The 26522-nt window shown below is 43.1% G+C and overlaps 1 protein-coding gene across 3 annotated transcripts in view; it reads left to right on the top strand.

Moving 5' to 3' along the window:
* The window catches only part of hipk3b (homeodomain interacting protein kinase 3b), a 33819-nt gene extending 8945 nt beyond the window's left edge, over positions 1 to 24874 (top strand). For 2 of the 3 annotated variants that reach the window (XM_076110311.1, XM_076110310.1), the window contains exons 3-17: positions 7820 to 7943; positions 12856 to 12975; positions 13215 to 13301; positions 13786 to 13970; positions 14053 to 14212; positions 15879 to 16002; positions 16102 to 16214; positions 16401 to 16525; positions 16829 to 16996; positions 17085 to 17402; positions 17495 to 17641; positions 17771 to 18036; positions 18348 to 18399; positions 19242 to 19375; positions 19932 to 24874. In XM_076110311.1, the coding sequence (XP_075966426.1) occupies positions 7820 to 7943; positions 12856 to 12975; positions 13215 to 13301; positions 13786 to 13970; positions 14053 to 14212; positions 15879 to 16002; positions 16102 to 16214; positions 16401 to 16525; positions 16829 to 16996; positions 17085 to 17402; positions 17495 to 17641; positions 17771 to 18036; positions 18348 to 18399; positions 19242 to 19375; positions 19932 to 20443 (2635 nt within the window). In that variant the 3' untranslated portion in view covers positions 20444 to 24874. The remainder of the gene's footprint in view (positions 1 to 7819; positions 7944 to 12855; positions 12976 to 13214; positions 13302 to 13785; positions 13971 to 14052; positions 14213 to 15878; positions 16003 to 16101; positions 16215 to 16400; positions 16526 to 16828; positions 16997 to 17084; positions 17403 to 17494; positions 17642 to 17770; positions 18037 to 18347; positions 18400 to 19241; positions 19376 to 19931) is intronic. The other variant, XM_076110313.1, reaches the window with a different exon arrangement.
* The last annotated feature ends 1648 nt before the right edge of the window (positions 24875 to 26522 follow it).

The raw sequence follows: 26522 nt of genomic DNA, 5'->3' as shown, positions 1-26522 counted from the left end.
TAGACTTGGGACATTTAATGACAAAATTAAAAATGAAGCTGATCAGAAAACCACGAGGCACCTATATTTGGTAATTGTTGGAAGCATTCAGGGCTTGGTACATACATAACAGCAGTTTGTGTTGTCCATGAACTATTGTGAATGTTCGCTTTTTAAGTCTCCAGGTCACAGTTTCTCACAGCTCGTCACGGTGTGGCAAGAATATCTGAAATCTACTCGGATGGCGTGTTTTAAGTCGGTGGATTTTGTAGCACAGATTTCTTTTTTTTGTCTTAAGTCTTTGTTTCTAAGGCTTAAATAAGTGAGCAGGATTCATGAGCAACATTCAGGTCAATGCTAGCTGTTTTTAGTGAGAGGCATTTGAATAATTCTCACTGCCTGCGCACTGAGACAGTGAAGCAGTACGCCCTGCAGGGGATACAAATACTGTTGATGAAGAAGAAGAAAAAACAAGCAAAAAGATGATTTGACGTCTGTCCCCATTTGCATTTACCGGAGCTTTTCTCACCGACTAGAGTGAGTAGACCCTACCGGCTTTGACCCATTTTAAGGAAATTATGGGAAAAATACTTGTCAACGACGCATAATTATTTCATTCTCTCTTCATCCCAAACAATCAATTCATGTTTTTTTTGTGAGTATTGTCGTACTATGCACTTATTTCAGGAAGCTGCTCAAAATAGACCTGCCGTGCTTTGCTTGTACTTTTGTGGGGGAGGATGTAAACAGTGCAGCTGCTTCAGCTCCGTTTGTCACGTCTGTCAACCTCAAACTTTGAGGAGCAGCAGTTCCTCGCAGGTGTTGCATGGTTTTGTATTTTGATAACACAGGTCGGAAGATTGTTCGATAAAGGAGTGACTTGTGTCGCGACTTTTTTTATTTTTTATCCTGAAGTAAAAAGAACAAATGATTACATACCATATTATACCTATTTCTGTCAGTTCTCTGTAGTTTGTACCCCCTCGCAGACGGGAGTATACAAAGCATACTGTGAGGGAGCAGCGTTGCTGAGGCTAAGAGTGAAGGGTTGCTTAAAATAGCTGCTGGGATGCCAGCCAGTGGGCTTTGACTTCTATAGATGGGGAAGCACAGAGGCCGGCAGAATGAAATACTAGAGAGCTCTCACTTACTCACTCAAGGTCAACCAGCTCCAACGTCAGCTGTTTTCATTTTCATACATCCGTCTGTGTGTGTTTTGCTTTGTGCGCAGCATTATAATCTAAAGTGACCTATCAGCTTTTTCAAATCAATAACTTTGACAGATGCACCAGCCACCTCCACAACTTACAAGCATTTACACAGTCGGCTCAGTTGGAGCTCAATGTTATGGAGTTGGCCCCACCATTTGTATACAGTTTTTAATATTCAACTAAACGATTACAAACAACATGTAAATGACTCCGATTAAGATTCGATGGAAATGAGATGTGGTCGTAATTTTTTGGATGTGCAAATGCAGTGTCACACTCACACATTTGGCCAAAGACGACAGCATTGTTACTGTTAACACTTATTTGTTTGTGTTCCTATGCAACAATACAGCATGGACAAAAGGAACAGGTCTTCTCTAGATGTAAACGACAAGCGGTTGCTCATTCTCATAACTACGCATGGAATATTTGGTCTGAGACTACTGGATTAACTTTTCTCCAAAAAGTAAACCCCAGAGAGTATTTGAAACTCGTTTTGTGTGTGTGGGAACTTTTGGGCACACAGAAGTCTCCCCCTTTATGAACGGTGTACTTCTCTGGGTTAGTGGGTAGTTTCCAGGTATTTACATGGCCTCAGCAGTAGCATGTAATCTGTCAGTTAGCAAGAATCTAAGTGATGCATCAAGGTTAGCTCTCATGGTGCTTTATGAACACGCTGTTTGGTTGTCAGTCCACTTTGATCCTGTGTCATATCAGTATCCCTATTCATATTTAACCTTTTTTTTAATCTTCACGTTGAATCTGTGACAGAAGGAGCTCCCTTAAGAGAATATTCCAAACTCGTGCTCTCATGCTAAAGGCTCATTGCTGATCACTTCAGTCCATCTGCGTCACACGCTGACATGCTTTATGTTTACAGCTGCTGCAAACGACTTTTCAGGTGTTGCGCCAACGGTCACATTGTTTTAATATAAAACGTTTTTGTTGATGAATAACAATAATTGCTGCAGTTAACAGAGCAGGTACGATTCATTTTATTTTTATGAAAGAGCGTTTTGCTATCCTCCAGCAAAGCTGCAAAAGTTTCGCTACATGACGTTAAATGTGTGCACACGCAACTCGGTGAGCGCCTGATTGTGGGCTTTTGCCTGTGTGTTATGGTCCAAATATTGTTTGAATAATCCAATAGAATTGATGATAATACTGCAGTGGGCAGACATAGTTCAGTGTTCATGATACTACTGCTTCACAATAAATGCTTGCCATTCTGTTCTGCCTGTTTTTGAGTTGGTAATTCCACAAACAGTTCAAACATAATAACAGAAGAAAAGGCTTCACATTCTAAGATCAGAAAGCCGGTATGTCCTCATTGGTGTTTTCATGAAGCAATGGTTTTGGGGTGAAATGTTTATGTAGAACTTGTGAGACTTCACCTTGAAAATGTCCTCCTTCATGACTGAGGCCATGCAGCTGGCAACAACGAGCAAAGATTGTCAACTCAAGGCTGTGAATTGCTGATAGCTCCTTTTGCCGTGCATTCTAATGAATGATAGGCGTTAAAGAGAGTTCAGTTAATTAATAAACTGTGGTTCGTCTGTCGCCTTTGTTTTAAAAGTTACAACCTCAAAGATCTCTGTTTTGCAGCTGTGGTTTTTTTTGATCTCACTTCCCAGAGTTTCGCTCGTGTTCCCGGGAATGTCGCCACAGACACCCAGCTCATAATACTGCAAATGCTTTCATGAGTTGGCCACAGGCTCCGTAACCTTCATTTCCATATAGGCGTGCAAGAAAACAAATGTTTTTATGTTTGTTTGTTTTTCTAAAATGTCCCCTTATATTTTTTTAATTATCCTCAGTCAACGGTTCTTGTTATCTTGTCCCAATGGTGGAGTTCAGTCCACCTGAACTTAAACATCGGGTCTTTCTTAAACACTGGCTCCATGTCAGCACTTTGAATGGTGATCATGTCTAAAACGTGTCTCAAGCCCTGTATCCTTAATTTAAGGTCCGTGCAGATCAGAGTGCAAGTGCTACTTCCGTCTTTGCTTCACTGCCTCTGTGTTCCACTGAATAATGCAGGATGCCCTGAGAGTGTGTGGAATTACAGTTCCTGGAAGAGACATGCACCAAAGCTCCATTCTTCCATCACGGAGTCACCGCGAGTCAGTTCGTTGTCCTGGTGGCTGAACTTAGGCCGACTGCAGTTTAGCCCAAATTAGTTTTATTTATCAGAACAAGCTTACTGAAAGGCCTGTGTAATCATGTAATGACAATGACACCCTCACTAAGTGTAGCCACCCTTATTTGCTGTTGTCTGTGTGAGCTGGTAGGAGGCCACTTTACACTTGGGTCCTCCCTGTGAGGACGGAGCAGGAAGGATCAGAGAACTATTTTTGAAGTGTGAGGTAATTGCCATGAATAAGAAATCCAGATGGAGATCATTTCTCTACTCTGCCACGGCCCTTCTTTCAAAGAATATCACTCGTTTCGGCACTGTTTGTTTTTCAAGTGAGATACAAATAAGATGCAACTCAAGGAAAAAACACTTACCAGACATGCATATCAAAGGAACACTGACATTTTGGGAAATGTGTTTGTTTGCTTCCTCGGTCAGAGAAGAGGATTAATATCAATGTTGTATCTGTTCAGTACAGAGTACAATATGGAGATATGTCGGTCGGGTATATTTAGCCCAACTTGACACAAATACCGGAAGCAAAAAGAACAGTAAGCCACTGTCAAAAGTTGAAAATACACTTTCCAACAACTCCAGGAATGTTGTGTTAAATGTTAGCCAGCAAGCCGGGCACCAATACAGCCATCAATCAAATGTGTTCAGAGTTATAATGACAATGTGCAAAGCTGGTGCCCTGTTGACAAAGGCTAATTAAAGCTTTGTTCTTTTTTTAAAAAGTGTTTAATTCACTTCTTATGTTTGCCTATTTCTGTTGTTCCAAAGCAGCTGGAGACACAATCAACAACTCAGCAGAACTTTATGAACTCAAAGTGATTAAATGTTCAATTGAATTGATAAATAGTGACATAAAAATGCCGCATAGGTTAAAGAAATATGTTTGAATGTTTGTCCGTGCCTTGATATAGGATATCAGGATGGAAGACTCGACTTATTTCCAATGTTTGAGGAGTTCTTCTGAACATCTGGGTCAACAATGTAGTGCACACGTACACTGTGTGCTTTTGAATCTCTCCACGCATTGTGTTTGTGGTGCTTCTACTAACACAACATTGCCTTGAGCCTCAGCCTCTCTGTGGATGAGAGGCAGACAAACAAAGAGGGAGGAGGAGAAGAGATGGGTGGAAGAAGGGAAGCAGCTGTTTGAGGTGAGGGAGCGAGCAGTTGTACTCGTTGACCAGGGAAAGACTTGTTTTCATTGGTCAGAGCAGTAAAGGAAAAAATGGCAACCAAATGGTACCATTGCTCTTGCCTGTTTGGGTTTTATTTTGTGGTTGTTGCTGACTATCATACCTGCAGTGTGGCTGGTTTGTACTTGGCACAGTGGCGCGCCCGTGCTGGGCCTGCTGTTACTGCTGTGCTCAGCATTGTGCATTAGGGTCTGTTGGTGATGTTTTCTATTAAAGACGAGCCAGCGCCCAATGCAGAGTTTGTTATTCTCAGTCAGGCCTTGTTCTGTAGTGACCACACCAAAACCAGTTCAGCCTGAATCTATGAAGTACAATCATTGAAAGCACAAGTTGATGAAAAATGCAATGGTGTATACACAGGGATGTAAAAGTGAACTGGGGAGTGTTTATGAACGATGCTGCTAGCACGCACAGAGAACTCTTTGAAGATGTGTCTTCTTCCCCTCAGCTGCCGCTGGACGTGTTTTTCACCGATAACTCGTGAGGCTCTATGGAAACCTTTGAACACGGTGATGTTGTAGACAACTCTCGTCTCACCCAGAGTCATTCATCAACAGACCAACAGAACGGAGTTTTGTCTTGTGGCCGAGGAAACACATATTCAGCTTTCATACAAACTTAACCTCTATTACGTTATTCATTCATTCAACCCACTTATGTATGGGTGCTTTGTGCTATAATTTGTCTGTGAGCATACTAGTCCATCGCTCCTCTTTTTGTTGCATCTTTCCTTTTCCTTCGGAGCTTTTGCACACGGCAGTGAACAGTCGCACATCTTCTGCTCCCGCAGCATTCGGTGGCCCCATAGCTTGTACTTCATATCCTAAGGATGGAAAATGGATTTGGTTTCACAGGAGGGTGGTGAGGCTTGAGTTAATTAGTTGGGGCTTGATACCATGGCAACATGGACCCGGTGTTTTCTGTTCGGCTCTCTTTTTTTTCACTCTTTGACTTTTGGGTATTGTGCATTCAGCAGGGACAGGTTAGAGAAAGAACAAAACCATATAAAGAAAATAACACGATCTACCTATCCCAGTGCCCAGAAGCACTTTGCATGATCTTTGGTGGAATCTAATGTAGAAATAAACAAATGACGGAGCGCTAAACATAGGGTGACTCAGGAATATTTCTATCCCTTCTTTATCTTTTTCTCCCTCTTGGTTATTTTCCTGAAAATAGAACTGTTATAAGTTTTGATTCCTGTCACTACTGTTAGGTTTTTTAAGAACAAAGGATGAAGGAGCCTGCAGGCCGCAGGTACTCTTCTGCTGCGAGCTTCTTACTGCGCACGCGCATCAGAAGAATGAGCTGGACCCGGTCCAAAATTAAAACAATATTTAATGTACTACACAAAGTTCACTTACAAACTGAATTAACTATCAATAGTAATGTTCTCGAGAGCAGAGACCACATACACGCATCTCCTCACAGTCCGGCGCGGCCAGTTAGCTGAAAATGAGAGCTGCAGTGATCTGAGGTAAACTCTCTAAAACATTGTCTTTTGTATCCCCTGAGAGTCGGAAAGTGTCCGACACTGTCATAAAACGTGTGAATGACCCTCCGTGGCGATTAGTGATTGGCTTCATTTGAATTCTGTCCCCTCCCATTATCGATCCCTAAGCAAAACATCTTGGCTCTTCGCAAAACATCTTGAACTCCTGACAGGCTGTCAGGTTTTGCTTACAGAGTAGTCTCTAACAACAGTCTTATGATGCCTTGTTGTACTGGTCAGAATTACTATACGTCCTGTGTCCTGATGATTGTGTGTTGATATGTTGCTTCTCTGTGCTCGCTCCTCCAGGGAAAACCTGTTCCTTATAAATAGGACATGCCTGTGAGGCTGAGATGGTTGGCATAACTGCCCCGGTTGGTTTTCTGCTGCTACTGCACCAGCTGTTGCATGCATTTGTTTAGACCATGTAATAAATAAGTCTAAAACTTATTATAGCAGGTCTTACATTTGCTGTTGCTATCCATATGTCCTACGCCATTCAGTCCCAAATGGCTCCAAAGTCGTCACAGAGTAAGTGTCTGCTGGATCCTTTGAGAGCCGAGCAGGGTGAAAGCTCAGCATGGCCTCAGGTGTCTGGTTGGTCCAGCTTTCTAAAATAGCGAGCTTAGATACTTGAGCTAATTGTGTTGAAATCTCATCCTCGTTATTCTTTACGTTATTTCAATCCTCTGGATTCTGTCATGTTGGTAAATTGTTGAGGGTATATATTGTGTGTATGCTGAGCGGAAGTGAAATTATATCTGCCAGTCACACATGTACCGTCATTTTAGGCAGAGTTATTCTGAGTAATGCTGCTGTCTGTGTAGGCAATAAGGGCATCATTACTAATGAAATACGATTATAATCCAGCATGTTGAATTATGCCCAGCCCCGTATGCATACAATAAGGGATGGAAGGACATTTTTACCATGTCTCAACATACGTCCCTCAGCATTTAAGCCAATTCCCAGTATTGTTTCCCCGATTATCCGATAGGTGTTGGTCTTAAAGCTAGATCACCATTGTGTCTTATGGATTTTATTGAGTTTGGAGGCCACTCCTGCACAGGAAGACTCGGGCTACATCATGCCATCAGTGCACTGTCACACTTTATAGGATTTGTGGTGGGTCTTAAACAGTGAGTTCTTGACAGTTGTCAACATGCCTTACCTTTTATTCGTGCTTACTGGCCCGTGTCACCACTAGCCATCCATGTAACATGGTATTACTGTGCTGTATGGAGTTACTTGAAGTAAGACTGGGCCAGCACGTAGGCACAGAGGTATTGACCGTGTTGCTCCTTTCCTATCAGCCGAGAGCAAATACCACAGCCTGTCGAAGCCTTGATCCCGGCCTGGCTGACCCGCTAACCTACTGACACTTGGACAGGCCTCTCTCACGCACAACACTGACTTACAATTCACTTGGCCCAGATACACATGTACCAGGAATTCCCATCTTGACTGGCCATCAACAGGAATTCCACGACACTACTAATAATGGATTTGTATTTGCTCAAGACATCAGCCACCAGCCTACAAAGCCAAAAAGCAACACGTGCAGTAGTACAATTATTTTAAAAAACAGTTGCTAGTGCATAAAGTGACTTTATAGCTTCTGTATTAACACAGTACCTATGAAAATATAAACAATGCATCAAAGTTAATGGCTGGTTTATGAATTTGTAATGTTTGTTTCAGAGATCTGATTTAGAATTACTAGCATGTCACTGTTTTCACGTGTTGTTATCGTGTGGCCTTGTTCTAACAGTCTGTTTTGTCTGTTCCACAGGGCTCCAGAGGTCATTTTGGGATTGCCGTTTTGTGAAGCCATAGACATGTGGTCCCTAGGCTGTGTGATAGCTGAGCTTTTTCTGGGCTGGCCCCTGTACCCTGGGGCCCTGGAGTACGACCAGGTAAACAACCATCCTCCCACCACCACTCACTCTTGACTCTTAGTTCACTGTTTTTTTGGTGAGTTTCCAACCTTCGGTCCCTCCTGTGGGCTTCCTGCGAGCCTCTTTTTTTCTGTTCTACATGCAACTTATCCCTGCATCCTCCACTTCTACTCTCAATTTCCATGACTCAGTCCCTCCCTCCGTACCATCTCCCCATGGAAACTGGTTTCTTCTTCTCTATTTATAGGTTTTTACCATCTCTCCGGCCTTTTCTCCCATAGGTCACCCCCCCCTCCTCCTATCTATGTTGTTGTCTAAGTAGCATTCCACCCCAACCAGTTATTTTCCAGGTCTCTTCTCTGTTCCCCCCTTTCTTCTTTCTCTTCAACTCCTTTTTCCATTAACCCCACACTCCACAGCCAAGGCACCCGACAGAGGAGTGGGTTCAGTGCGTTTCCTTCTGAGTTGCATTCAATCCAGTTTTTTTTTATTACAGACTTGCCTTTGGGTTACTGACTCACACATGGTTCCCACTGTTAAAGTTTGCGGGATATGTGATCCATTGCCACTTTAGTCTAAATCTCCCAGAAGACGTGTTACAAAGATTCAGTTGGGAAGAGAAGCTGACAAAGCCTTAAAAAACATACAGCAGCAGAGTTTAGGACAAATGGCTTGAAGCTAGGACAAGAATGCAGCATTGTCATAGTGTGTACAGTACAAAAAATATATTTTTTTATGGGTGAGATCCAAGCCTAATGTGGTTTTAAGGGTGCTGAAGGGATTTTCTATATCAGGATGAGATGGATAGGAGGGAGAATACGCTTTTTCGGTTTAGGGAAAGAAACGCTTTTGTGCATAATTACACACGGAAAGAAAGTCTGTGATTGGTTGAAGGAAGAAAGAGGCCGAGGGCTCAAGTGACTTACAGTAACAAATTAGTGCCGTATTTACTGCTTCCTTGGTGACGTACATACCCTGAGGATTGTATCAGCTGGCGTCTGTGACGGTGAGCAGAAAGGCATATTATTGTGATGGATGGTATGTCTATTAGGAGCTGTTGGATGTCTGCTCCACCCAGTGGAGCCCTGACAGTGTCTTCCCAGGACTAGACTGATCTGGGCTTATGCTGAGCTGCCCCGGAGTCCTATCTACTCAAAGCCCGCCAACAGAGCCTCAGTAAGATCCTGCTGTTTCCCAATGCGGCGCCCTCGGTGCAGCAATCAGCCCCCCTGCACACTGCAATCAAACCAAAGTATTTTTAAGGCCAGGCATCATTTTTCACTCTCCCTAGGACTGAGACAGGGGAGATAACTCAACACCTCCGAAAGAGATTTGACTCGAGTGCAGCACCAGCGCTCTAAATATGATGAATCTGTTTTTGCAGAGCCAGTCAGCGTGTCGCATGGCTGCTTTAGAGTTATCTGGGGGGGGGGGGGGGCTCCTAAATTTAGTAAGGGACCGCTTTGAGGTGATGGGGGGTGATGGGGGTGGATGGCATCAAGTTGGCATAGATGAGGAGTGTGAGAGACGGTGACGTAATGGGTCAGAAGGAACCTGTGCAATGAAGGATGTATCGAATAGAGATCAGAAACCTTCTGTGTGTGTGAATGTGTGACTGAATTAAGCATCACTAGCGGGGGAATTTGGTCAAGGGCGTGAGTAATCTATTGAGAGAAAGTAAGAGTTTGTCGCATTAGATTTCAGTTTGTTGGATCTTGCTCCTCTCTTATATTACTGTCTATTGTTGTTTGCTGATTAAAATACATGCAGTGAATTTTAAGCATGTTCCCTGGGATGACTTACCACCCTGGCCCGTTTTAGCCCATGTGTTGGAGTCGGAAGCACACCCTAAGATGAGCCTTGTTTTTGCCCCATGTGCCTTTGAGGAATAGACTGAATCCCTGTTTGGTGACTGAGCTATGCTTTCACACCGAAATACATAGGAAATACTGTCTCTCTTTGCCATGCGGCCCACTGGCATGCACGGTTCTCAATGTGGTCACAGAATGGAACAAGCAGCCGGTGCAGGGTGCTGAGCATGCAGTGTTTCCAACACGTAAGCTTTACTTGGATAGCCCCCCGGCTATATATTCATCTCTGGAGAAAACCCTCCAAAAAAAACAGAAATCTAAGTTACAATACCAACCGAATGAGCAAATATCCGAATAACACAAAGTTCTTTCAATCCGTCTCTCACAATCACCCACAGCTCAATCAGAGACAGAAAAACGTGATGTCGAAGGAGCCGTTCGAATGTCGGGTTTTTCGCACCCTGTCGTCAAAGTAGACGTGCGAATGACGCGCTCAAAAACGAGATCGACACCTTCGCTGTGCGCAAGCGTTCTGAAGCACACATTTTTCTCGGCGTGACGGCTGTCCAATCTTTGGAACCTGCTGCGGACACCGAATGTCATGTGACGAGTCACTGCTGGCAGATATGTTTTTTTCTTTTTCTGTAAATATTAGTCCACGGTAAATATATGGATGAGAAGTTCATCATTTTAGTGCAGGGCTACACAGAGCTTTACGATCTGTCCCATGGTCTATTTTACGTCACCCCTTCTGTCCAATGATGTCACAACCTCCCATTGAAAGGCCAGCCACACTGACACAGACGGATTGAGCAGTAAAGGCTTAGCCTTACTAGCTTTATACCATTTCAGAATGCATCTAAAGTCACAAAATGGCTTGCACAAGTGAATAAAGAATAATTTGACTCTAAAGAAACGAGGCAGCTGACTGTGTGAGGTGTCATCCAGGGGCCACGGGTGATCTGGCTGCAGCTGACTGAGTTGCTGCCACCCCCTTCGTCCCCCCTTTTCTTCTTCTCTTTCTGCAAGGGGTCTTGTTCCATGCCACGCAGCATGTTGTATTTATAACTCTGGCTCCTCCTACTCCCTTCCGCTCCTTTAGCTCTGCCCTATCCTTACCTCATCCTCCAGTCACACCATCTTTTACTTCACTGTTACAGTCTGCTCACCTCATTGAGGTGACAACCTTCTCATTATGAGTGGCTATGATTATCCCAGGTGCTGTAGTCTTTAGTATGACCCCATTCCCCACCCCCCCCACATCTTTCTTTGTGTCTCTTGCTTTCTCAGGCACTGTAAAAGTGGTGCAACCATGGGGGGTTGGTGCACACTATTGCAGAGGCCAACGTTATTTGTGCTTGCCCTGGAAGGAATTGTCCTGTTTGTAAGCTGGTCCAAGCTACTATATCCCAATGAAACGTGATTCATTGTACACTGAGTAGGCAGGATGGTGTGGGTACAATATTCTAAGCTGAGATGTGCTGTCATTTATTACAGCGAGGGATATCATTGAAATGGATCTTTTATGGTGTTCATTGTTATCTGGACTGCCATAAAATATATGCTTCCTGTCTGCTCTGCAGCAGGCCCGGTCTCGCTAGATAGCTGTTTTGTGGAGCTGTAGCTTTGCACCAGTGATCTCACTGGTTTGTGAGATCACTGCAGAGACGCGCCTTTCGGGAAAAATAAGGGTTTTCCCGTCACAAGAATTTTCCCACACACACACACACACACACCGGCTGTGTTGTTTTTCAGAACTACAGCAACATCATACATGTAATGTACATAAAATGCATATGTGTATACGTGTATATAATGTACAGCATAATAATAATACAGCAACTACAACTATATTACATTTAGGGAATTTGGTCAGTGTACTTTCAGGGTAAAGTTTGTTGGAATAAACTTTCAGTAATCCACGACTGTTATGAATAGTGAATGCAAAAGACAGAAAATGGGGGGGAAAAAGAGAAGGAGAGAGATTTTAGTTGACGTATTCTGCATGTACATGGGGATGTGATTGAAGGAAAGCGCAAACACAATGTGTTTTATGATACTTGGATGTCTGTGCGCCTTAAGATAAGCGAGCAGATCTCCACCATCCCATCTAAATGTCTCAGCAGATGAGATTGCATTCATCACGCAAGCTGTCAGAATCCCAATGAATGCATTGCTTGATCGGTCCCACCCACACAAACAAGAGACACATTGCAGTATTTGCACCTCAGCAACAGACTGAGGTAAGCCTACTGCTTAAGCACCACATTGGCCAGGAGGAGCACGTTGAAGATCAACACATGAGCAGCTTCCAACAAAAACATAGAACTTCATAGTTAAGCAAAGGGGTGAGGACGTGTGTGTCTGCCTTACCTCTGGGTTTGTGTATTTCACATAGAAAGGGAGAGGTAGAGCTTATTTGAATCTATTATCTGCTTTATTTGACTGTGTCCAGTGTCTCCAAATGTGTGGCTCTTCTCTTCTGAGTAGCGCTGAATCTCTAATGGTTGTTGTCCTTTACACTCGGGTGTGATTGACGTCAACCAGGCTTTTCACTGGTCTCGTCTCATAAACCTGCATGTCCCTTAGCGTCTGACTGACGAGCCTCATTGCCCTGCAAAGCATTTGGCATTGAGACTGTAAGAACCTTGTCATCAAAGTTTACACAAAGAGACCCTGACACCTATCCAGAGATCACAAACACGAGCTACACTCGGTACAGGGGGTCTTATTTGGGTTTAGCCATTTGTCAGGAATGTGTCATCTCCAAGGTCTCTGCAGCTGTCGCTAGTATGTGCACGTCCACACTCGGTAACTTTAGCTCCGAGTGACTCCATGTAGCGTGACGTCACTGTGAATTATCAGTCCATAAAAGAGGGGGTCAGTTTAAAGCGCTCCGATGACGTGTTGTTTTCGGAGAGAGAGAGAGTGTGTGTGGATGATAGAGAAATTAACAGTGAAAAAAACAATATTCATTGTTGAAGTGAGGTGTTTTGAATAAATGTTGATAATGTAATATAAATTGGTCGTACAGAGATTTTTAATTTCTCCTTTAAAACCGATGAAAATTGCCATTTTCTTCATTTTTTCTTCCTTGCTTCCCTCCTCGTGTCCAACAGGTTCGCTACATTTCTCAGACACAAGGTTCGCCGGGGGAACATTTATTGAATTCGGGGACAAAGACGTCACGGTTCTTTTGCAGAGAGTCCGACTCACCGTATGCAGCATGGAGACTAAAGGTGAGGAGTATAAACACACCTGCAAAATATGGCTTGATTTGCTTCACTGTAAGCCGTTAAGTCGTTAACATCATATGTCAGCTTGAAGTCAATCGGCAAACATTTTTCCAGAAACAAACTTAAACATAACCGTTAAGATACAGTCTTATCAAAGATTAAGCTTTACATGGTGTACTGGGAATCGGCTTATGGTTCTAAGTCGTGGGAATACCCACTAAACATTTTCTCTTCTTCTGTAGTCAACAGATGAGCATGAGACGGAGACGGGAATGAAATCAAAGGAAGCCAGGAAGTACATCTTCAGCTGTTTGGATGACATAGCGCACGTATGTTCAGCTGCTCGGACCACAATGTACCTAACGGGACTTCAGAGGAAGTTCAACGTCACATGTTTAGAGGATGTAGGCTACTAGGTCTTTACCAGAGGAAGCAGCTGTATGAACAGAATACAAGCATCTTATTTATAGGAAAGTAAAGGTAACTTCCCTTCAGTTAAATGCTAAAACCAAATTTAAACGTTCAGGTTTCACTATTATTCTGTTGAAACAAGCCACAGGTGGAAATTCCCCAGGAAACATCAATGCTTGTTCAGGTCTGTTTTTACTTAAGTCAGAGGAAATTCTTGAGAATTCATGTTCATGACTGAATTGTTGTCATTCTTAGGAAATTGGTATCAGATCAACACATGTCTTGATTCGTCATACACACAGTTTAGTGGAATGTCATTTTCCCTTTTCTTCTAATATGTAATTCTGTTGATGAACAGTTCTATTGATCTGTGGTTTCAGCAGTAATATGTTTGTATTCCAGGTGAACTTGGTGATTAATCTGGAAGGTAGTGACTTGTTGGCGGAGAAGGCGGACCGCCGGGAGTTTGTGGGCCTGCTGAGGAAGATGCTGTTTATCGATGCAGAGGAGAGGATCAGCCCCGCCGAGGCTCTCGGCCAGCCCTTTGTGACGATGCAACACCTGCTCGACTTTCCCCACAGTAACCAGTGAGTCCCCTTTGCCTCAGATCTTCAGACATGTTGTCAGTTTGACCTTTATTAACTTGAACTGTAACTCCTCTGCCTGTAGTGTGAAGTCATGTTTCCACATTATGGACGTTTGCTGGACTCGTCCCAGTGCATATGAGGTGGCCAGCAGGAACAAAGGGCCTTTCATCAGAACTGTAACCACAACAGCTGCTGCCTCCGTCAACCACCCGTTCAGCAAGATTACCGGTGTTCACCCTCAAGTAAGTTGATAAAGACGTGTTTGCATCATGATCTGAATGTGTGGTCGGGGATGTTATTTACACTTAACCACATTAATCTTTAAATCAGGGAATTAAAACATGTCAAAACTAGAAGGTCACTCTGAGAGCGCAGACCTCTGCCAAAGCCAATCCGCTCCTATTTATGTTCACTTTTCTTGTTTCCTAAACTGGGAGTTAAATAGAAAAATACGCCGATATCTGAATGATCACAGATGGTGTGGGTCATTGACACGCAATGTGTTGTTCTGTTCATCTGCTCCTGTGAAGACTGATCACGGAGACAATTTCCTCGCCTTTTATTGCGTTCGTGTGTACCGACTCGCCCGTCTCATTGCGTCCTAGCACTGCTGTCATGGTAACAAAATCACGTCATGTTTCTGAGGTCATGGCAACGGTGCAAATCAGCGTTGTTGCTGAGGAAAAGAAGGAGATGACCCTTTTTTTGGCTCTGGATCTTTACAATGCAAAACATCTTAAGGTCTGCTCAAAAGCCGCCATTCTGAGGATGAAATGTGAAAAAACTATATATATATATATATATAGTTTTTTCACATTTCATCCTCAGAATGGCGGCTTTTGAGCATGTATATAGTGTATGTATATATAGTGTATGTATATAGTGTATGTATATAGTGTATGTATGTATATATATATATATATATATATATATATATATATATATATATATATATATATATATATATATATATATATATATATATATATATATATATATATATATATATATATATATATATATATATATATATATATATATATATATATATATATATATAATATTACTTGTCACATTCTTTGCACAATAGAACTGCTCGGCTATAGTTTCTGTTTCCATGGAGCAGCACAGTAAATGGTAAATCTTTCTTCTTCAGGGGAACAAGAAAACGTTGTGGGTTGTTTAAGTATTATCCTCTGAAAGGCTGCTTTGTTTTTGCTGTCATGTATATGGGGGTTGGGCTACATTCAGAAGCTGCAGCAGAACAATATAGGCCGAGTTCCCGTTATTCAATAAATGTAATTATAGCCAGGCACGAGAGCCGTAATGATGCCGAGGCATATGCTTAGGTTCTTTGTTTAGCCCCAAGGCCTGTCTCGGAGAGTAAGTTCACCATTGTCTAACGCCTTTTTAGTTCTCCAACTTTAAAAAAAATCGAACCTCGGTGAGCCTGGATGAATTGGTTCAGTTTATGAGCATGAGCATGTTCATATAAAAAGGTTTCCATTATCATATGCAATATCAACCGATCACAAGCAGCATTTTATGAGATGAACCTATTGAGACCTATTAAATAATTTGCCTTTGCCTAATGGAATCCTTAAAGCAGCTTATTAGTAAGAAAGTGGGCCTTTTGGATACTTTTTGACTCGGTACCTTGAACTTCCTCTGGAGAAGATCAGCCATGTGTTAGAGGTTACGATGGTGATGAAAGTTTGTCTCTGTCTTTTGACTGAAAAGACTAACTGACTAACCCACTAGTCTCTCAGTACCGGACAGGTTCCTGGGCTCTGTCCGGCTGAAACAGACAACTCTTGACAGAGATGTCGCCATCTACTGGCTTTTTCGTGCTATTGTTGATCATTGTTCCTCAGAAAAGTCCAGTCATATCCCTTCATTTTTTTTTAGGGATTAGCCCCATCAGCCCAATCAGTGATGCACCCTGGTATACCATTGCAGACAGGAAGTGGTCAGTTTGGATGCAGCGATTCATTTCAGCAGGCACTCATTCTATGTCCCCCAACCATTCAAGGTAGGAGGTGTAAATCCTTATTTCACTTGTTTGTTATTGTTAGTGGCGATTAGACTAAATCTCTTAAAGTCAACTATCTCCTGTCCATTGTCCCTGCAGGGATCCCCCCCAACACAGCTAAACCAGCAGGCTACTCTGTACGGATGGAGGGCTCTGTGCCTATGGTCACTCAAGCACCTCCCATACAAATCAGATCTGGAGTCATCACGCAGGTAAGGACTGATGGTAATAAAGCTCAAAGAGCTTAGGATGAGATGGAGAGGCAGCTTGGCCTCATTAGTAAGTGTAGATCAGGGTCATTTATTTGTGCGAATGAAGTTGAAAGTTTGTCTCTGATGGCAAGCTGATAAAAGCATCACCGAGTGCAAAATAAGCGTTGCTTCTCTGAACTTCAACAGGCCTGGTCCAACTGTGCACAGCAGATCTTGGTGCCCACTTGGCAGCAGGTGACATCAGGGCCTCCACCACCAACCACTTTGGCATCTGATCCTGTGGCCGGCTCACAAAGATTGGGTGACTGGGGGTACGCAATTTGTTTCTATCTTTTTGATGCATCATCCCTGGCCGTTCTTGATATGTTCTATATAGTTCCAATATGTAGTATTATCTAAAGCAATATTTATTAGTGCTTTATTACCTTTTAGTTGTAATCTACACCCTTTGGGAATGGCTGTACTGCTCTGATACAGCACGCTTTGCTCCCATGAATAATAATGATCGATGAGTCATACACGTCCCTTTGGGACTTGTGACGCAGACTATTTTGTTGGTGATGGTGCTAAAAGGCGTTTGGCTCAATTTGCGATGTTCTGTTTCCTTAATGCAGGAAAGTGCGTCCCCATGGTAACCATTACAGCTCCATGATTGCACACTCTCAGCCATTCTTAACCAACCAAATGACCATGTCCACCCACCAGCCAATCAACATAGGCATTGCACATGTGGTGTGGCCACAGCCGGCTGCCAACAAGAGAGCCAAGCCTTGCGTGAACAGGTATGGCAAGTGTTGCAACTAGAATGCACAGACGTGCACTTAAAAAGAGGTTCTTCCATTCTGAAAGTGACTTGTCTTCCTTCAATAGGGGCAGCAACTTCTCCCAAAACACAAACGTCCAAAATATAGCATGCCAGTCCCCAAAGATGGCCGATACAGCAAAGAATGTGCAGCAGGTAGAAGCCAGATTCCCAGAAGAAGGGCGTACTGCCGGAGAGGAGCAAGGAACCAAGCAGGTGGAGGTGGAGAACTGCTGTAAAGTGGAGCCAGACTGTGAGGAGCTTTCGGTTTCACAGGAGCAGCAGCGGCAGGCCATGGTGATCTCTGACGTAGCGAGCCCGACCGTGAGCGTCATCAGTATCAGCAGCGACGAAGAGGAGAGCGCACAAAGACACTCGATGGGGGAGTGAGTGCTCACCATCAGGTTCCTGCTAAACAATATTTCAAATTTTTCTTTTCTACAAGTGTCTTATTTGATTTGACTCTCTCTGCACACAGGTGTAAAGGTAGTGCAGCTTGTGAGGCGTGTCAGAGCACCGTCAGTATGGAGAGAGTCTGCTCCCTGAGCAGTCCAGACAGCACGCTCAGCACCAGCTCTTCAGCCTCGGCCCAGTCCAGCACCTCACCCTGCAAACACCCCAACAGGTACGACCAATATGACCAATATCACCAATGTCACCAATACGACCAATACGACCCATTCAAACAGCTCTTACAGATGTTCCTCCTGGTTCTACTTTATAACTTCCCTCCTCATTGGTTCCCCTCTTGCAGTATGTCAGACGACGAGCAGGAGAGCGGCTGTGACACGGTGGACAGCTCGCCCGCCTCGGACGCCTCCGACGGCCATAGCAACAGTCCCTTCGCACGGCAACGCTTCATCGCCGACGGCAACCAGAACCACCAGCCCCGCGTTGCGTGCGTTGCTCCGGAGACCGAGCCCAGCAAGCCGACAGTTCGTACCGTCGTGGTGCCGCCGATGAGAGCGCAGAACAACAACTACTACTACCCGACTGTCAGCGACACGTATGGCAACACAGGTAAAACTGAACACGTGAAGCATCGTTAACACGAATATACATTCAGCGTGTTGCGTATTTAAGACCTACACATGTATATTAGGAGTCTGAAATTCGTGCTTTGTTGTACCTAAGAGCTGCTGAAAGTGACCAGTGTATTAAAACCAGGTTATCTCTAAATGATCATATGAATAACGCAGGCGACAGGGACACCGTTTCTTCTCCACACTCGGTTGCTTTGTGTCTGCAGTACGCTCTGAAGACTAGCAAGTGCATGAGTAGGTCGTGGTAGCTCAAAGATCCAGTCACCACTGCTGCTGTCTGCTCCACAGGTCACATGGTCTGGGATTACGCTGTCTTTGTAGACCACAGAGGTTCTCACAGGTGATTATGGGTGACCTGCCCTGAAGTATCTGCTCTGAACTCTGGAGTGGATATTTGTTTGCCTCCTTAATCTGGCTCCAGACTGACTCTGAGTGCCCCTGTACCTGTGTGGATGTGCACTTTTTAAAGCTACATAAGACATGCGTAATTGCCCCACAATGTGTAATGTCTTGAATGAAATATTGGATGTTAAGCAGAGAACATGAACAGATCTGGTTGTCATAAACGGATAAATGCTTGATAAATGTTTCTTTCTGGAGTTACGCATGCCTGTATGTAAGCTTTATTAACAGCTGTGCTCTCAGCACCTGAGTGCATTTAAAAGCTACCTCTTTATAGGTATTTTAAAGTGGAGGGTTCAACTGTAAATCAGAGAAAATCATTCAGAGTCATATTGCCTTTCATGTCAAAGGACCCCCCCCCCCCCCCACTATTGCAACTAAAGCCCCACATAAAAGGGCACAGTTTGCTATTCTAGTGCTACCAGGTGTATTTATAGCTGACAGTCTGACCCCACTGTAAGCTCTATGAACAAGCTTAGTTAGCAACTCCTCCCAGATCCCCCCAAACACAGCTATTTATAATCACCTAGCTCATATTAAGAAGACAGATGTCGCTGTGTTTAAAGGTTTGGACCTGATCAAACACGGCTGAAATCACTGATAAGCCTCCTGTCACAAATGTTGCCATTTCTGCAGCTGTAGTTGGATCCCTGGTTGCTTTTCTTTTGTCTTTTGCCTGCCCCTTATTTACATTATGATATTGAGAGTGGGTCACCAAATTGCCTGCATTAACGCATCATCTCCGTCCCTGTGTGTTTCTCCGTCCTACCTCACTCTTAGAGTCTTCATGCCAGTACAAAGGGCGAGGCTTTCCTGGGCGACATCATCACCAGTCCACTCCCCTCCTCAACAGGCCGCAGAAGATCACCCCTGCATTCCAGCCCCAGCAACAGCAGCCTATAGGCTTTGGGCAGGTGAGCGCATGGCAGTCGCATACATTTTATTACATTGTCATGTCAAGTCATTGTCTCCTATATCTGCCCTTAGTCTGGAATGTGAAGAAGCTGGCAAACTGTACCAGAAAGTGCAAGTTCTGAAGTGTACTACTCTGTACATTTAAGTGATAAAAAGCACATTTGAATTGCAACTATTTCCTTTTTTTATAGCAGAGCAGCAGCCAGGAGCACACATCATACTGTAAATGGAACTTAATTCATCTGCCACAGTAGCTTTGGTCGCTAACAAATCATCCAGCTTTGCTCCAAATGACTCACAGTTGGAGGGTGTACATTTGGAACTGGGAAGGACTTTTACTGTGATACTGCTAACTTAATGTATTGCCAGTAAGACAAAGATAATTAATATGATATTCTAAGAGTATACACACAAATTAAGATGTGAATGTCAGGATTGTTAATGACTGATTAAAGACATGTAAAAATGTGGAAACGGCAGCATCTAGTGGCTCACGAAGACAAACTCTGTCGATGAAGATGGTGAATCTTATCAGCCAGGTGTTCTCTCTCTCAGGTGCAGCATTTCGGTTCCTGCCACCAGGAATGGAACGGCAACTTTGCCCATCGGAGACCACAGGCCTATATTCCTCCTACCATGCATGGGCACACATTCACCCTGTCCCACAGCAGCCCAAACCATGCTACAGGCCCCCACCCCCACCTTGGGGGCCACCCGCACACCCAGCCCACCTTACTGTCCTACCCCCAGTCTGGTCCTCTGGTCTCGGCGGCCCCCGTGGCCCACCTCCTGGCTTCCCCTGTAGCCTCCCGCCCCGTCCTCCAGCCCACCTACAGCATCTCCCACCCGGCAGGCATCGTGCATCAGGTCACAGTGGGCATCAACCCCCGAATGCTGCCTTCCCCCACCTTGCACCCCCAGGGCCAATTCAAGCCCCTCTTTCCCCCGCACTCCTATATTGCCTCGCCCGCCTACGCCAGTTTCCCTCTCAGCCCCACCAAAATAAACCAGTACCCTTACATGTGAGCATGGCTGCCCAGGTACCCTTTATACCACCTGAGGGCTAAGTGAGCAGGGTGAAATCTATCGTAGACCACAACATGGTTCTCATTTCCAAAACCATGGCACAACCACAGAGAAAGCAAGCTATTTTTTTTGAATCTTGTAGACTTGTGTGTAATTGAACTTCAAGCTTTAAAAAAAAAAAAAGGAAAAAAGAGTTCCAATGATGGAGATAATTTGGGCAAACATTAAGAAGGAAATAATGTATGTATGATTGAATGAGCGAATGAATGAGTAGTTAAACTCACACTTAATGTGTATTTTGCACATTTGATATATATCTTTGCATTGGATCTTCTACGAATACTCCTCAAACAGGTAAAATAATTGGGGTGGTGTTGAATAGTTAGACTTTGCACCCCTGATCCCAGCTATTTTTCTATATTGCCTTCTTACGTGTGCAAGACACATCCATCTTTGTAAAGCCATCCCAGTCTCTAGGTCTAGATTGACGGATTCACAAGTTGTCCACCGTGTATGTTGTACTGCGTTTGAAGTATTTGTACCTTTTTCGGTGTCTTTTGGTGTTAGCAATGTCAAGTCAATTTAACCGATTTATATAGGGTTGTTCCTCACGCTGCATGTGGTCTTGCATGAGCAAAAATGTAAACGGAAAGATGCATAGACGTTGCTCTTATTGTTGGTGTCACAGGACTCGCTGCATTGTATAACTGTCCCCAGCCATAGTGCCTTACATATTTGAGGTTTGTTAATGTTACTACTTATATATGACTATATACATGAATATTAATGTACTGGACTGCGGCACTTGAAATTCCAATCAGTCGATGCATCCTATGTGTGAGTATATATATGCACTCGGTGTATATATCCATGCATAGCCTGCATGGATGTGATGTATTGCGGATAGCGGTGCTTATCTTTTGGAGTCGGTGTATATTTCAGTGTGTAGTGAGTTACTTTTCTGTTCTTTCAACAAGAACAGCATGCTTTGCTGTTGCGAATGCTTACTGTTTCATTAAAAACGTTTTTTTTTTTTTTTTCATTCTCCCTTTTCCCCCGAATGAACTAGTGTACAAAGTGCAAGTACTGAGTATTGCTTAATATTTGATAATCACTTTCTATTTAGTGAAACTATTATTACAAACAGTATTTGTACTGTTCGATGAAACTGCAATACAATCTAAATAGTCGTTGGTTTTGTTTTCGTCTTTGTCTTCGTGTTTTCATTTTGAGTGTTTTCACTTTGTTTCTTAGATGTGGTGGGCATGGCTTTGACTAGGTAAGAAAAATAATGCAAATGAATTCACGGTATGGAATTTTCTAAGCCTGAGCAAACCATGCAGTATTCGATATACACACATATATGGACATATATTATAGAGCTAGACTATTTAGTACAGATGTTTGATACGGTGTGAGTTAATTGTGTGCAATTCTCTCATTTATGCATGTGTGACAAAGTTAACTTTTTCCCTTTACATTATACCATTTGTTAAAGGCTTGAGGCTTATCGGTGTCGACTGCTTATTTTATACATTCCGTCAGGGAGGATATATACACACATATATATGATGGTAGCACCAGTCTATATATATATATATGTAGATATGCTGTGCGAGCATTTTATCTGTTCATTTTACTAGTTAAGCGTGTATTTTTTGTGTCTTATTTTCAAATGAAGTTGCTTGTGCAGCACCAAAGACTGTAATTCATTTCCTGAGCAAGGTAGCTATTCTGTTTGCATAGACCTCCGTCATACTGTCGTTGTAGAATGGGGTTAAATTAAAACAAACAAAAAAAAAATAGTATTTAACAAAAAAAAAACGGCAGAGGTTTTGTCTAGCTTATTGGGCAATTAATAAGTCGTATCATTTCTTTCTTGAATGTATCATAGATAAGCTGCTACATGATGATTGCCACTTCGATAGCTGTGAAATTAGGTGATTTTTCTGCGTTTAAACCTGGTGTTGCTATTTTTTTGTATAGGTCCCTAATTATCTGAAATAGAAGTGGTTTTGATTTTTGTGTTTTGCGTTCATATTTGGAGTGTCATTGTAACTACTGTATTGCTGATGATGAACATTAGATGCATTTGTTGTTTCTCGGGGTGTGTGTTTTTTGCATCAGTATTTTATCCTTATTAACCTTTTGGGCTCATCACTGCATATAAATGATGTATCGATGTAACTTAATTTTGTATGTTTTCATATTGGTGTTTTGTACGCATCTGAAGCTGTAGCTTGCAGGATCGATTTAACTTTTTCATTGCACGTATACACGGTATACTACCAGTACTCTCTTCTGTGTTACAAGAGCACTGTGAGATGCCAGAAAAATACCCACGAAACATTATGTTCATTGAATAGCTTCTGTCATGTTTCCATCAATTACACACAAACGCACTCGCCACTAAGCACTCACACAGGTGAGGTTAGGTGTGTGGGGGGGGTTAGACTGCCTAAAAACAAATTAGCCCAATGTTTCTGTTCCAAAATAATGTTTTACAACTTGTTTTACTGTTAAATTGATTTGAACAAATCTTTATTGCAACCTTTTTAACTGTTCAATGTTCTATCTGGCTAGAATATCAGTCCCACAGTTTGTTATTCTAAACTGCCTTGTGTTCGGATCGCTCTCCCCTTTATGAGTGTCTCATATCAAAATGATGTTTTGTCGACGCAAAACTGTGCTCATTGTTGTGCGTTCCTTAATGAAATTGAGACAGTGTGAGCAGCACTGTGTATGTGCCTTGAGCTTCAGAAAGTGAGAATTCAAGACGGTGATTCCTCCCCGCGTATTTGATGAGGAAGGCATAGAATCCACTAACAGTCCGTTACCGTATAGAGTAGGCAGTCTTTCAACGGCCACAAGACCAGGAATAAAAAAACAACAACAAACAAACAAACACAAAATAGGACTTCATCACAATGTCATTCCAGAGACTTGTACTCCTCTGATCAGCTTGTAGACACGACCGAGGAGATGTACATGGTGGTGGTGGTGGTGCTCCTCTTGTTTCAGATAGCCGCCACCAAAGCCCCTGTGATAACACACACACACACACACACTCACACTCTCTCACACACACACACACACTTTGAAAGATATGACACTCAACAGTCTTTCGATAGTCACTCTGGCTAAACAGTAGATGCAATACTTTACATTGTGCGGTCGTTGCACCACCAAGTGTTCTTAGATAATCTCCATGCTTTACATTACCTTGCATGTACACCCAAGTTGCTCCACTATGTCTGCCTAGAAGCTGTCTGCTCAGAGCGGCTTTTCCATCGTGCAAGTCAAGGCAGAGTGGGAGTAACCGGAGCAAAGTTGACAACACTGGCCTTTTAAAAAAATCAGACGAGCTGTGCTTTAGATCCAGTCTTGTCTGGATGTTTTTTTTTTTTTTCTGTGTTAGATTAGGGAGATTATTGTAGTTTTCTCTGCACGGTCAGTCATGAGTTCAATACTCCACATGTAAACACTTGCATTGATATGCTTGTATGTATTTTGATAGCTTTTTGCTCACCTTGTACGCTTTACTGATTATACTCGAGTATCATTTGTGGGAAAGAAACCTCATGACAACAAGGCATGAACTTGGCAGATTAGTGCTTGAAATAGTTCCCCAATAATAAGCATGTGAAATGTAATCTGTGTTTTGATTCCTCCAAAGGTATTCACCAGCAATGCGCCTGCATAAACTCTCCCATACTTGTTAGGAAAAGAATGGATGCAAGAGGAGAGAAATCTTAAAACTCTTTTAATTTTCCACACAATTGACACCTTGGGTTTCTGGATAAGTTCTTTTTTTTTTTTTTTTTTTTGGAGGATTCCTGTAACATTTAACAGATAAAAGTTGTTTGTAAAATTACTACAATTAAAGTTCTGACTTTCATATCAGAAAACAAATCCTCTGCTGCGGTATTATCCTTTTAGAGATGTTAATTCAGGGTCTGTATTAGTCTAAATGTACTACTGTGTTACTCTATAATTTGATTTGATGAGGTTTGATTTACTTAAGCTCTTATTTTTCTGGTAATCTATCAATTTCAGAGTTAATTCACACTGCAAGTTATGGAATCATCTGTTTTAGATTGCTCATCAAATAGAAATCTGAACTGTTGCCGTTTCAATACCTGTATACTTTTGTGGCTTTGTTTTTTCGTTTTTGTTTCATTTTGCTTTTTTATTTCGTGCTACACTAGTTTGCCATGTAGCAATTGCACTGTGCAATATTTACAGTATGAGGACTGGGAAAACTAACTCTATGGATGTGATGTCTCTTTACAGTTTGCGATAGTGTTTCCTCTCTAGTTCTCAGTGATTTAGGTGTGACCAAGCCTTCTCTACTTTGTCACATTAAGCGGGTTTTCCAGGTGACTCTTTTGGTGACTGTCAAAATAAGACTTTATGGTGTATTATTGTTGAGATTCACTTTGAATTAAAAAAAAAAAAATTCTATCGATGCAGCTCTTTTTGACTTGGTCTATTCTTTACCCCCATAACCTTATTAATTCAGGTGCTGACTAATCATATTGCAACTCGTCCACCACATTCTCAAACAATGCTGGTTAGTAACTCGGACACAGGATACTCATGAGAGGGTCTGCAGCGGATTATATTCTGACAGAAACATTTGGGGGTTTGTTGATCAATCCCTTTGTCTATAAAATCTCAGAAAATGCCCGAACAAATGTTACAATTGAAATGATACAGATGGCAGCTATGAATGATAAACAGTGAAAAGCAGCATTTGAGAAACGGGAACCAGAGAATATTTAGTATTTTTTTGTTTAATTAAATATTTTAAAGATTAATTGATCAACAAAATTGTTGTGTATTCATTTTCTGCCAATCGAATAATGAATTAATTTACTCAGCATTGTGCTTCACAGAAAAATAAATGGAAATTTGAACATTTTAATGCCAGTTTCATTTTTAACTGTGCAAACCACATCTGCTGATGGAGATCTTTTGAATAAACCTAAAGCTCCAGAACCGCTGCTTCACTGACAAGTTCTCAAATGAGTGAGACAGATGATCTAAAGCCTACACAAGTCAAGATTGTTCACAAAAGACGTTGTTTGTGGGGAATTCTTGTCAAATGTAGTTTTTCTTGCTTTCTACATCACCTACAATTTCCATTAGCCCACTAATGCACAGTTTCTGGGTCAGTGCTGACATCTGGTGGATGTAAGGAGGAGGTATCCTACAATAGTCTCTACAGTAGCAGTCCTACACAATCACATATTCATGTGGCAGTGAAGGACACATCGAAGGCCTTAGTGGAGATAAATACAACTATAATGAATACAGGGCCAAGGCCTAATCCACCTGCATGCGTGAACAAGAATAATAATACATAAATGTATCCTGCTCCACATGGAGTTGTGCCCGGCTTCATTCACCCAGCAGAGGTCCGCTCGCCTCCACTTTCTCCCGACAATTAACAGCAGAGAGGATAATTCGCTCCGTTTGACCAGGGAGGGGAGGGGGGGGGGGGGGGTGTTTGACTGTAAATCAAAGACCCAGCAGCTTCCATAGCCTTACATCTGCGGCTAAACGTCCCCCGAGCAAAACCCCAAATGCCTGTCATCCATCTTGAGCAGGTCTGTGCGAGCAGCAGCTAAATGTCAAACCTTTGGCAAAGTGTGCGCGCCTCCCTGCGCCACTCGGTGATGATGGGTGGACCGAGCGGAGCGGAGCGATAGGGCGGATTTCTAAATTTCCCTTCAACCCCCCCCCCCCCCCCAACCCCACCACCACCACCCCGCCTCCTCCAGCCCTGGACACCACGACGAGACCGCGGGAACCGCTGTGTGTTTCCCCCGTTCACGCACGAGGATTGATCCAATGTATTATTTACGACCGAAACTTCAGCAACTTATCCACTGGATATGGCTCCCGGTTTGAAGGGTGGGCGGGCAGGTCACCCCGTAGTGGCCGGAGCCGGACGAGCGGACCCCGGCCGGCGCTCGGCGCGGAGGACGGATGCCGGAGGAGAAGCGAGGTGTTCGAGGACCAGGCGGCGAGCCGGAGCAGCGGGGATGCTCGCGAACTGTCTGCTGTCTGCGGGGATGCTTTCACTTCTTGTCCGGTGCGCTGTGTCCGCAGAGG

This window comes from Anarhichas minor, unplaced genomic scaffold (assembly GCF_050575085.1).
Source record: "Anarhichas minor isolate MPS153535 unplaced genomic scaffold, ASM5057508v1 ptg000042l, whole genome shotgun sequence".
Taxonomy (NCBI): domain Eukaryota; kingdom Metazoa; phylum Chordata; class Actinopteri; order Perciformes; family Anarhichadidae; genus Anarhichas; species Anarhichas minor.
Note: the sequence above shows the minus strand (reverse complement) of the source record. Positions and strands in the feature narration are given on the sequence as shown.